Below are 13,526 nucleotides of genomic sequence, written 5' to 3'. Positions count from 1 at the left end.
ACATAATTGGAGTAAACACGCTGGTAATAATTACATGAAGACTTCTGCAAACTTTTATTTTTTTTACAAATGTTCATTGAGATGTTCTAGCCAAACAAAATTCATGACAATCTTGCGGCACCCATAGGCACTGTCTGTGGCACCCCATGGTGCCACGGCACCCAGTTTGAGAATCACTGCTCTAGGCCCTAATAATCAACCCTGTCATCATCCCTCTTTTGATATTCTTTGTGTGGTGCTATTCATTTGCCTTCCATGAAGTAGAATTTGATGTCCATCATATGAAATGAGGCCTTCCTGTAATGGCAGGCCTATCACAGTCCACCAGCTTGCCAGAGGTTGTAACAGAAAAAAAATGGTTGGTCGTTTGAAAATGCGAAGGTCTAGGGGTGGGCAACCCAGTACCCCGAAGTAGCTCATGCCCTGTTGACATGATAAGTGAGAAGAGAATTCTGCTTCATAAACTGAATAAAGATTTAATTATTTAAACATTAAGTTATATTTAGTGTTTCTCCAGTCCATACATTCGGAAGGGGATCATCAGATGAAAAAGAAATTAAAGGAAAGATATTACTATTACGATTCAAACCAAGCGAACATTAACAAGGAGCCAGCCTAAAGTGCAGCTACTCTCGAAGCAAACTTCCGCAGAGAGAGAGAGAGAGAGAGAGACGCAGCAGCCAAATTAGGACGGATAGTCAAGCAAATCAGCAGATACATTAGAGGAACAGAAGGCAGGTCGTTACTCCGAAGCCTAAAAGCCTCACACAGAGTCAATCTGGAATTTGAGCGAAGTTAATCCTGCAACTGGACGACGCGGTGTCGTGCAGGAGGAGAAATGACTGTTTAATCCCCTCTGAAGCCTTCTCTGCCTTTCCGGCGAGCTTTTACGGAGCGACCCCGGCCAGGGACGAGTATTCAGATTTCTCCAAGGAAGACGATATTTTAGGTGCGAATGAAAAAACGCACCAAATGGCCAATATTTTGTCAAAATAGAAGTCGTCAGCGATCTGCCCTTCATGAACAGGCTAAGTTTCAAGTTTTTGTCCTATCAAACGAATGAATGAATAGCGTTATCGAACTTTACTGCTCATGGTATGCACACAAGTCACTTCGTCTAATACGCCTCTCCTACTGGTCCCTTCTGCTTCCTCTTTTGAGACATGTTCGGTAAAGTTACCTTTCTTTTATTCTGTCCACCTGGAATCACAAAATATGAGGTCATTAATATCCTATTGATTTATCCTGTACTGACATAGATCACAGTCGCGCTCGTTTCCACGGACGCAGAAGCATTTAGTTTTGACAGTAGTGTCAGCTGCTTGGCAACTTCTCTGTCTGAGATGCCAAAACCCTCCACACAGGGACGCCTGTGACAGCGCCTTCAGATTAGCGGCCGCTTAATCTTTTCCATTAGGTGGCAGACAAGATAATCGTTGCAGTTAAGGCTACTGTACTCAGTTGAGAAGCACAGTAGATCCACCTCTGTTTTGTGATCAACCTCGTCCTATACTGACTTCCTTTTCAGGTCTCTTTTTTGACCCAATGTAGCTCGCAGTAAATCCTAAGATCTGACGAAGATTTTGGCACATGGATTTTTGGGATGAGGTTGCTAGCCCCATATCAGTTTCTTCACAGTAAGCAACGGAATAATCATAGCGATAATAGTAGTAATTACTTCTCAACAACATGAAATAGATTTTCTCCAGTGCTGCCCCTTCCATTACTACTCCCATCATTTACCCTGACTAGGTCTAAAAGTCTACTTTCCATTGTAAAACTCGTTTTGTTGAAAAATCTAGCTTGTATAGCGTTGCACTTAGTTTGTGATGTCGGTGGTTTCATCGACTATTAGTGAAAATTTGGTTACCTTTGATAACTCAACAAGCTCTGAATGTGAGAAATTCCCGACATCGTTCACTATTCTAGTAGCTTCTGTTCTTTTAATCGTAGTGATTGAATTATTTTTGAATCTGGAGCTATATCTTTTAAGAGGTCCACTAAATAATCAACAGTCAGAAATGGTATGCTAGGCAGTACAAAATAGACCTATTTTGACTTCAGCTTTCTTGACACTTATGTTAAAGTTCTCCTGCTCATTATCTGGTCCACGCTCTTGAAGTAACATATTTCTGGTGTGCTTCTGGCTATCCCTGTGCCTTTCCAGGGAAGAGATTTCAGCAGAGAAGGAGAGGTCACATACGAGGCATCTTGCTTTGTATGGATCGTCTCTACAGTTACTCAGCCACTCCTCAAACATAGACTCATGCAGCCAAGCATCACGAAATTTCCGTTTGGTTGTCATTGAAAACCCTGAAGAAATACAGAAAACACCAAGGCGTAATTTACACACTCATACAGTAGTTTTATATATAGATACATACACACACACATACACATATATGTATTTATGTATGTATATATATATATATATATATATATATATATATATATATATATATATATATATATACAAATGTGTATTAGGTATGTATGCTTACCTATATATTTAATGATCATCGTTTTACAGTTATGAATATTATTTATGATGCTATGGCTTCAGGATAGCTAGACAGATTTAAATGTTTTAATTACATTGTAAAGCTAAAATGTTCTAAAGCGCTGCTGCAAGCTATTCGTATTTCGTTTGGTTTTCTGCCGTACAGTACATTCTGTACTAGGTAAACCAACATATACCTTGAACATTTATGGAAAGATGTTTTAGGGGCTTTAAACCACAACACTCACTTAAAGAAAACAGTTATGTTAATGAAACTGTTGACTTTATTAATGATAATGAAACACAGGCAGATTTCTGACATACGCCTACACTTACATTAGTGAATTTTGGGGGGCACTGTAAACCACCGAGAAAACAGCACAAAGTCTCCATCACCTTCCTTTCATGATCCTGTTATTTTGACATATTTCCTTCAAAGCAAGCTCATCTCATTTTGTAAATTATATAACGCTTTATAACATATGACTATTTTCAGTCATGGTATTCATCATGTCTTTATTTCAAAACTTGGAATTCTTCATATATGTAGATTAGGCCGCATACTATTAGGCCTTGTTCACTGAAAAGAAAATCTGAATGTCAAACACAGGCGCAATCAATAACCTTATATATATTTTCAGATTTACTAACGTTTTCTTACCGATATGCAAGCAATGATAAGCCAAATGTCATGCAAGTGCCTCCTCGTCCTCAGGGTTCCTCTAGGGATAATCTCCTGATAGGAATTACTGTAGATGTTACGACCTTCTTGCAAGTGATTTAGGCGCCAAAAGACAAGACTGTTCGAGTGGTTCTTTTTCAAAACACTGAAAATATTTAGGGTGTGTTAAGAAAAACACATGTTCTTTTGCTAGAATTTTATTCTGTTAAAAAAAAAAAGTTGGAAAAACTAGATTTTGAAAAATACCATTTAAAACTTGAAGAAAAAATCTGCGGACCAAGGTCCGCATGTTTACGGACTGCGGGTGTCGGCTCTGCAATCGTCTCCTCGTCCGCGTCAAAATCCTCATTTGTCCGCGCTTTGGCAACACTGCTCCGTATTTCAACTCTCTAATTAGACAGAGAGAAAACAAACTTTAAAGTAACAAACAAATCATTCACAAATATGGAAAGTCTCAGATAGTAGAGAAGTTAGGGCAAGAAGAAAGAGAGCCAGTGCCGATTTGGACTCGAGAAATATTCATAGGTACAGACCAAGGTGGAAGAAGAACAGGTGGAATCACGCCCAGCTCGAGACGAGTCAGTGACGTCAAACGGAACCCAGAACTACTCACGGTCAAATATTACTGCAATGCATTTCTAGCCATAGGGCACTATTGCATTGTTTTATAGTTCAATTAATTCATTACTAAGTAGTAATAATATGATAAAATGATATTTCCCTTTAGAGAAGAAAATATATTGTCATAAATGAAATACGACCAGGATAAAATAATATATTTCTTGAGTAAGAATAAGAAGAGGAAGAGAGAGAGAGAGAGAGAGAGAGAGAGAGAGAGAGAGAGAGAGAGAGAGAGAGAGATTCTGTCGTGAGTTTTACTTAACCTAATAAAGACCTAGGCCTATATTGATATATAATTTTATATATGCCTACTGAAAATCATGAAGGGTTTTGGCCATAATATTAGGCCTACTTACGATAGTTAATTCACTTTAGCTAGATATATCTGCCTGAGGGGCTCCCCTAAAATGACTCCAATAATTGTCTACAAAAAAAAAAAGCATTCTTTAGCAGCCAAGTTCAGGGGGGCCTTTTAAGCAAGCTCTTCAGGAGGAGGAATCTAGCTTAAGTAATGTACTATTAACCCACGAATTGACAAAAATACAGAGAGAGAGAGAGAGAGAGAGAGAGAGAGAGAGAGAGAGAGAGAGAGAGAGAGAGAGAGAGAGAGAGAGAATCTTGTCATAAATTTTCCTTGTTCCATAAAAAAAATCTAGGCTAGACCTATGCGCTTATATGCTGTAAGCCTAGGTATTTTAGTTTATAGCAATGGGCCTAATAGCAACAAAGAGTTAACAAATAATATGAGAGAGTTGATAATAGGCTTAAGCAAAATCACTTTCATGAAAATTATATCAATCATCAAGCAAAAGTGTTGCATAGATATAGGCTTATAAAATAAAATAATTATACAAAAAGAAGGCATACAAAGATCTGAATTGCAAGCTTTATACAGTAAACATGCCTTATAAATAGATTAATCAAAATTTTTGTATTCAAAGTCAGTTGATAATAAACCAAACCATTTTCATTTGAGAAATATTGAATTGGCTCTCTCTCTCTCTCTCTCTCTCTCTCTCTCTCTCTCTCTCTCTCTCTCTCTCTCTCTCTCTCTCTCTCTTACAAATTTCAATTCCAAAATAGGCTAAGCCAACTAAAATACTCTTCTATTGATATAGCAAATAAACAATATTTACCTGGAGTTATATCCTTTGTTGAGTAGGCACAGCACTATCTTTCAATTTGTGTGCATTTTTAGGATGATAATCTAAAAGTATATGTCTATGGCTTTCTCCAATATCACCAGGGACAAAATGAAGGGAGCATATTCTTGCATTCTTCACGTTGAAATCAGCTTTCCTTTTGCAGAGATTAACTTAAGTTTTGCAAAATGAAATGCCTTTTTCTTGGCAATGGCGATCATGATTATCGCAACCAAACAGCACATACCACCATCTTCGTTGTCTCTTGTCAGCTGATTGAAATGTTAAAAGATCGGCGAATTCCCTCCAAAACAGTGTGAGTCAATGAACCTCTTGCCACTTACTCAGCTGGGTTCCAAGTGACGGACCAAGGTGGAAGAAGAGTAAGGTGAGTTCGTGAGAGAACGAGTTTTGCATTTTCCCGCGCAGTGAAAATGGTTTGGTTTATTATCAGCTGACTTTGAATACAAAAATTTTGATTAATCTATTTATAAGGCATGTTTACCGTATAAAGCTTGCAATTCAGATCTTTGTATGCCTTCTTTTTGTATAATTATTTTATTTTATAAAATAATTAATTTGCTTGATGATTGATATAATTTTCATGAAAGTGATTTTGCTTAAGCCTATTATCAACTCTCTCATATTGTTTGTTAACTCTTTGTTGCTATTAGGCCCATTGCTATAAACTAAAATACCTAGGCTTACAGCATATAAGCGCATAGGTCTAGCCTAGATTTTTTATGGGACAAGGAAAATTTATGACAAGATTCTCTCTCTCTCTCTCTCTCTCTCTCTCTCTCTCTCTCTCTCTCTCTCTCTCTCTCTCTCTATTTTGTCAATTTTTAATAGTACATTACTTAAGCTAGATTCCTCCTAAAGAGCTTGCTTAAAAAGGCCCACCTGAACTTGGCTGCTGAAATGGAATTTTTTTTTTTTTTTAGTAGACTATTATAGAGTCATTTTAGGGGAGCCCTTCAGGCAGATATATCTAGCTAAAGTGAATTAACTATAGTAAGTAGGCCTAATATTATGGCCAAAACCCTTCATGATTTTCAGTAGGCATATATAAAATTATATATCAATATAGGCCTAGGTCTTTATTAGGTTAAGTAAAACTCACGACAGAATTCTCTCTCTCTCTCTCTCTCTCTCTCTCTCTCTCTCTCTCTCTCTCTCTCTCTCTCTCTCTCTCTCTCTCTTCCTCTTCTTATTCTTACTCAAGAAATATATTATTTTATCCTGGTCGTATTTCATTTATGACAATATATTTTCTTCTCTAAAGGGAAATATCATTTTATCATATTATTACTACTTAGTAATGAATTAATTGAACTATAAAACAATGTAATAGTGCCCTATGGCTAGAAATGCATTGCAGTAATATTTGACCGTGAGTAGTTCTGGGTTCCGTTTGACGTCACTGACTCGTCTCGGGCTGCGCGTGATTCCACCTGTTCTTCTTCCACCTTGGGTACAGACTACGTGCGAGCGAATGCGAGAGATCACAAGGACGAGGAGGCAAAATGAAGAAATGGACGGTAAACGCTGCCACCCATCAAAAGTAACCGGTGACGCAATGCCGCAGAGCAAGATTTGCATAAAACTAATTAGAAAAATTTTTTTAAACCACGTTTTTATTTCAAAATGCAACAAAAAAGTATAAAATAAAACTTCCTGTGATCCGCAATATTACAATATTAATGGTTGCTTACGCCTAAACATAAAAGCGTGGGGCGCATACTTTCCTAACTTCAATTCAGTTCTATACAGACATACTTAAATTGAGAAGTTTCCGAAAGCAAGATTTCACAGACGGATATGTGGGATTAAATCTCGCTATGTTCAATCACTCAAAAAAGTTTTGCAACATACTTCAAAATTTTTCGGACACCAGCTTATAATAGCGACATCTGGCGCTATTTGGCAACTCAGTTGTAAGCGCGTGAAACAACTGAACAATAGTGGTGGGCCCGAGAAATTACCTGCAGTTTCCCTTAAACAGGGCTTTTTCTGATACTGCTTACGGTTGTCATACTTTACTTAATAAAAGGATGTTACTATAATACTTCAGAGGTCATCGCTGTTCTTATGTTTTAATATGTTCATCTTCAACTGCCATCACTATCGTTGTTTTATCTCCTTCATATGTGTGAACTTTGTAGACATAGGCCTACGACTGTTATAAGTTGAACTATTGGTCTTATTAACATAAAAAAAAATACGACTTTTGTAAACATTTGCTTGCACATTATTATTAAAATCAAATTTTTGAATGACTATCCTATGTATATTGTGAACTAGTGAAACTTAAACTTAATATAAAATATACTGAACTAGACTAACAGATTTCACGTCTGTTTTTGTAATACATAGAATATAATCGCACGGGCGCATTACACATACACACACACACACACACACACACACACACACACATATTATATATATATATATATATATATATATATATATATATATATATATATATATATATATAATGCCGTTATCATGTGTAATTTCTCATTTCTTTCTTTGCTACTTAGGCCTATCATTTTGATGCCTCTTATGAAGTTAAACGAATATATAACGCCTATTTTTGTATTTCGTATTATCTAAGTTTCTAAAGAATTAAAATTAGCAAGAAGTTCAACATTAATTTAGTTAATGCTAAACGCCAGCAGTGGAGAAGACTACCGTGCTCATCAGTGGAGAATGTCTCCTCCTCATCGCAAAAGATGATTCTTACAGAAATCATCGGCCACTAGATTATATTATAACGCAAACCCTAGCCTCTATTCTTTGTGTTTCGCTGATATGAAGTGTTTCTTGGCAGGAGTATGATGAAATAATATCTTGGTCTCATGTAGCCTGTTACGGAAGGTTTGAGCAGCAACTTGAAGGGAAAGCGTAATGTTCTCTCTTTATGGCAACACCGGCTTGTCAGGGGAGTTAGGCGGAGCTCCTTCAGTGATCATCCGATGATGATCATTACCAGTAATGCAACAATGAGGTCGTCCTCCACTTTTTACAATGAATTTATCATATTTCCTCGTTCTCTCTGTTGTTTTATTCCTCTATACATGGTTGTTTTATTTACGCTAAGCTGCTGAGCATTATCTACAATAGAGACATTAGTTTTATGCAAGCTAATGATTATGGTTCGGCTGAGTCCGTTGCCCATCTTATCGGTGCAAGTGACGAGACATTTTAGTTTAATTTTCCTGCCCGAATGTGGAGTCACACGATAACATACGACGTTACGAGATTTTTTTGTTTTTGTTTTTGACAACAATAATGGTTGAATTCTTTCTTTCTTTATTTATATATAATTTCATTGATGATTATTCAATATTATTTTATTAGTCAATAAGCTTTTATCTGGATTCGAAATATAGTTTCTTCTCTGACTCTTTTGCCCAATCATCTGAAGTGAAATTTTTCAAAATGTTTCGTCATTTTTCGTAATATGAATTTTTCGCTCACCATTCTTTTTGATATTGTTAACCGTATGATTAATAACCAAAGTCGAATAGGAAAATTACATTTCCTTGTAAATATCAAAAGAACAAATTACAGTTAGGTGAACGAAAACTTCTGGAACATGTTGCAAAACATTTTTGAGTGACTGTACATAGTGATGATGTAAGTTGGTTAAGACCTGAAGAGGTCTGTGAAAATAATGAAGATGGTAAAGTGATTGTTATCAAAGACTTGCGTGTAATTTGGTTCCATACCTGGTAAGCTTCCTCAAGAACCACTAAGAGTAGGCTATATGTCATTGTTAAAAATTGTTGACAATTCGCATTACTGACGTGAAATTTTTCATGCATAAAGCTCTTTTTTTACCTATGGTCTGTATATACACATTGCATCAATAAAGTACGTTTTCAATACAATACGGTACAATACATGGCTGTATAGCATTGTATGCATATGAAGGTAAACGGCCCGCGATTTTACGTTTAGGCATAAGTAAGCACAAACGTCGTGCATACCAGAGAGTTTTTTGAGGAAAGCGAGGAAAAGAATGCAAGATTAGGCAAATAGGCGCCCCACGCTTTTCAGTTTAGGGTAAGTAACCATTAATATTGTTGATCACAGAAAGTGTTATTTCATACTTGTTGGTGCATTTTGAAATAAAAGCGTGGTTTTAATTTTTTTAGCTAATATTATTTGTGATTGTTTTTAGTGTTTGACAGTTGAATAAACACTGCTTGCTTCACCGAATGACTGAACCGATTGCAGAGTCCCATCCTCGGTCGTTACGAAAGTGTACGAATCTACAGTCCCGACACTGCATGTTTCACACCTTGGCTAAGTGTTTCTGCATACTACACGATAAAATTGCAATAGTATTTAATTTTTTCCTTATAATATTGCATTGTAGCCGACTTTGAACATGTACACCAAATCTGGGTGAAACAGGTTTGGTAAAAGTTGGTAAAAAATCGGTTGCAAGTTTTGACCCAAACAGACAGACCGACACAGAAGTCAAGTTAAATAAAAGCATGTAATAATAACAGGTAGGTAGGGAGATAGACTCAGCCAGCCTTGTACTGGCACGGGCTCTTGCTCTTCAGCAGCCCGTAAAACATAAGAATAATATTCATAATAATGATATTAACAACAACAGTAACCATAGTTGTTCTCCTGTGGTCATGAGAAACCCAGGAGACAATTCTTCCGTTCACGACTTCATCCCCTTCACCTCAAGGCTGGAGCCCTACTGTAGGCTACACCCTCACACAGCTTAAACCAACCACAATCTGATAGCACTAGCGGATCCAGGGGGTTGGGGGGGCGGCCACATGCCCCGGTGCCGCCCATGAAAAATAATGACAAAATAATCATATTGAAGATTTAGATAATAATAACATAAGTGAAAAATATAAAAATGGGAACAAATAAAAAATCTATTGAAGAAATAATGATAAAATTTTGGTAAAATTAGTAATTACAATAATAATAGTAACAATAATCTCAATGATGATAATGGATTCGGTATTTCCTGATAAAACAGGCAATTGTTGCCCATTTCATAATTCCTACTTAAATACTGAACGATATGCTGAAAAAAATATATTATGCTATGTTTCGACGAAATGCTTCCAGGAAAGCGAGCATTTTCCAGTAGCTCTTACAGAAGTCACCTATCTATCGTCTCTCTCTTTTATTGCCAATCCATAGGATACTTTGCTCCTTGCAAATAAAATACGTGACAGTTTAAGATTTTTGTTTGCTGTTGTTGCAGCAAGATGCGTATTAATATTATGCAGTACATAACATCTTCAGTTTCACTTTGAGCCTTTGGGTGTACAGTGGGATCAGAGAGGCTAACGTCTCGCTAAACTGAGCATTCATAGTGAAATGACGGATGACACAGAACCCGTCATGAAGTGTCACTGATTTATTTTCGAAGAGGCCTCACGTAAAATAGATTTTATTTTGTGAGATATTATCTGATGTTAGGAAGATGATTACAAGGAAAATTCTAATCATTATTTTATGCCCTTTATGTCCATCTAACATGCAATCAAAGACGTTCCAAAATTTTATAGATTTCATAACTTCGCCTATTTTCAAATTATTCCATTCTTCTGAAATCTTTGATGACACAGAAATACTCTAACAAACAGGGGCCTCAAAAATTCTATGTATAAAAACATATGTTTGAAAATATTATATCAGCAATATACAACTAACTAACAAGAAGGAATATGGCAACATCTCAATGCGTACGAATAATATGAAAATTAGTGGCCACCCCGCCCCCTCCATGAAATTTTTCTGGATCCGCTAGTGCCTGATAGACGGGTCTGTTCACCATCGAGCTAAGCAGATGTCTATTAGAAAAGACTCGGCCCTCTCTCCTCTCTCTCTCTCTCTCTTTGACGCAGCAACTACGGACAGGCACTTAGTGTGCAGTTGTGACGGCGTTTGGCACTGTTCAGATAACGTATCTGGAGAGACGCCAACGAGAGCCCACAGCAGAGGGGCATTGGCACGGTCGGGTACGACGACAACAGTTTGTTTCGCTCAGGGAAAGACTTCACGTCTCTTTGCTGTGTGGGAAAATAGACGACGTTTCCTGACTGGCTGCGTTTGGAAAAATATACAAAGATAGTTTTCTCTTTGAGTGAGAAAAAATATACAACGATCGCCTGTTGTTTCTGAGTGCTGAAAAATATACACCGACTGCACACTGTTTTTTATTTCGTGATCACAGACAATCATTTTATATTGTTACTGAGATGGGAAACTCTGAGGACGGCGCTTACAAATTGCTTCAGGGGTCTAGAAATATCTGTGCTGTGCTGTATATTGTTTGTATGTTTTTAATAAGTTTTCAGAAAATTAGCTCCTTGAAATCTTGAAGAACAAGAGCGGAAATCGAAGTTGAATTTATATAAAAAAAAATAAATAAAAACTGCAAGTGTAGAACGAGATCGGTATCGGTGTTTTCACTGATTGATTTGATGAAAGAATAATCATTCCAGCCACAGTATATAAGAAGATTAGGGCAAGTTTTTCACTGATAGATTCTGTACTAAAAACTGACGTCACAAGTATCATGGTCACCTCTACATCATTTCTCCGAAGTCTGAACTAGGCTTTTGTACAGGAAGTTCTGTGGGTGACCTTCGATAGAGCCATCACTAGGAAAGAAGAAGAAGAAGAAGGACGGCACAGGTGGAAGAGAGCAAAATGGAGGTAAGTGACATCAATATTTTCTTCGTGTCCTTATCAGTCACTCAGCCCAAACATGAAGAGAATGAAAACAAAACTCTGGCGGTCAGCTGTTCCCACGATATCTGGGTTGTGGCCGAGTTGCACTTAGCAGCAGAAACAACGCTTGAGTGCACTGGCTTTGTTTGCCGTCACTAATGTTGTTATAACCATTATTATAATTCATACAATCTTCATAAAAAAACAAGAGGCCAAGAGTTTGTCTGGCTAGATTCCGTAGAATGAGTTGGAAATTTGTATACAAAGAAATAAAAACACAAATGAATAACTGAGCTTATACTATAAATAAATAGAATAATAATGAATAAATAAATTAGTAAATAAGGGAAGAAATAAATGAATGAATTCATCCTCAACGAATGTCAAAGAATAAAATGTGAAGGAAAACGCGTCCTGCAGTTCTTAAGTCTCCCGCTGTCGTATGCAGATGGGAAAAGAGATGAAGTGAACAGCAGAAGAAAGTGGAAGGAGAAGGGCAGACCCACAGTGATCCAACTAGTAAATGAGACTCGATGCCAAACAACTGTAGCTCCAAATGAGGATGCAGCACCCACCCGCACCCGTTTGACAAGGAAGGTTACAAGCCAGCAGGACTGTATAAAGCAAAACGTCCCTCGGTACCGAGCAGCTAACCACTGAGTAGAAATTAGCTTTGGGAAACAGACTCATAGAGAGAGAGAGAGAGAGAGAGCGTTTCCTACATAGGAATAGAGGACATGGGAGAAAGAAATGGCAGCTTTTACATAGAAACAAAGAAAAAATGAGAGAGAGAGATCTTTAGCATGTAAAGCAAATTTCTGCCAGATGAAACCAGTTTGAACACACCTGTTACCAAGTTGACACAAGATTGTAGTTCGTGAAAGAACAATAGTCTACTGGAAATAAACTCCACATTCAAACGTGCCACTGTCCCTTAGGGTCTTCCTCTCGCACGAGTGGCTCTTTTGAAAATCATAATAACATCCTGTATTTCAGCTCAGGGACATACCCAGACATAATAAAAAGGTAGGCACAGTACACAAAATTATTTAGATGCAGGAGACAAAGACATAATAATAATGAACAGTTATACCCAAACAATGCTGACAATAATAACACAATCATTTTTCAGCTAGTGACCATATACAGATACAGAATTCTGGTACAGCTGACTAAAACGGAAGAATAAACAGCAAATTTCAATAATAATAATAATAATAATAATAATAATAATAATAATAATAATGTCTGTAATATCTATAAAACCAATGCACAGACAGTACATGAGCGATGAAACATGGCAATGGCCACAGAGGGGAGAACTCAAGGAGAAAACAGAAGGAATGCTAACAGCGGCACAAGATCAGGCCCTTAGAACCAGATATGTCCAAAGAACAATAGATGAAAATAATATCTCACCCATATGCAGGAAGTGCAATATGAAAGACGAGACCATTAACCACATAGCAAGCAAATGTCCAGCACTTGCACACAGCCAGTACAAAAAGAGGCATGACTCAGTAGCAAAAGCCCTCCACTGGAACCTGTGCAAGAAACACCAGCTAGCTTGCAGTAATAAGTGGTAAGAACATCAACCTGAGGGAGTGATAGAAAACGATCAGGCAAAGATCGTGTGGGACTATGGTATCAGAACAGATAGGGTGATACGTCCCAATAGACCAGACGTGATGTTGACTGACAAATTCAAGAAGAAAGTATCACTCATTGATGTCGCAATACCATGGGACACCAGAGTAGATGAGAAAGAAAGAGAAAAAATTGATGAGTATCAAGACCTGAAAATTGTGTAAGGGCATCAAACCGCCTCTCCATTCTTGTGTTTCACTCTTCA

At 37.3% G+C, this 13,526-nt stretch overlaps 1 protein-coding gene across 1 annotated transcript in view; it reads left to right on the top strand.

The window, feature by feature from the left end:
- Positions 1–10,865: 10,865 nt before the first annotated feature.
- LOC136831339 (vesicle-associated membrane protein 4-like) overlaps positions 10,866–13,526 on the top strand; it is an 80,720-nt gene continuing 78,059 nt past the window's right edge. Inside the window, exon 1 of the mRNA XM_067091634.1 lies at positions 10,866–11,659. Coding sequence (XP_066947735.1) covers positions 11,654–11,659 — 6 coding nt within the window. The 5' untranslated portion in view covers positions 10,866–11,653. The remainder of the gene's footprint in view (positions 11,660–13,526) is intronic.

The sequence above is a fragment of the Macrobrachium rosenbergii genome, chromosome 48 (assembly GCF_040412425.1).
Source record: "Macrobrachium rosenbergii isolate ZJJX-2024 chromosome 48, ASM4041242v1, whole genome shotgun sequence".
Lineage (NCBI taxonomy): Eukaryota > Metazoa > Arthropoda > Malacostraca > Decapoda > Palaemonidae > Macrobrachium > Macrobrachium rosenbergii.
The sequence above is the reverse complement of the archived record's forward strand: the minus strand, read 5'-3'. Positions and strand labels throughout refer to the sequence as shown.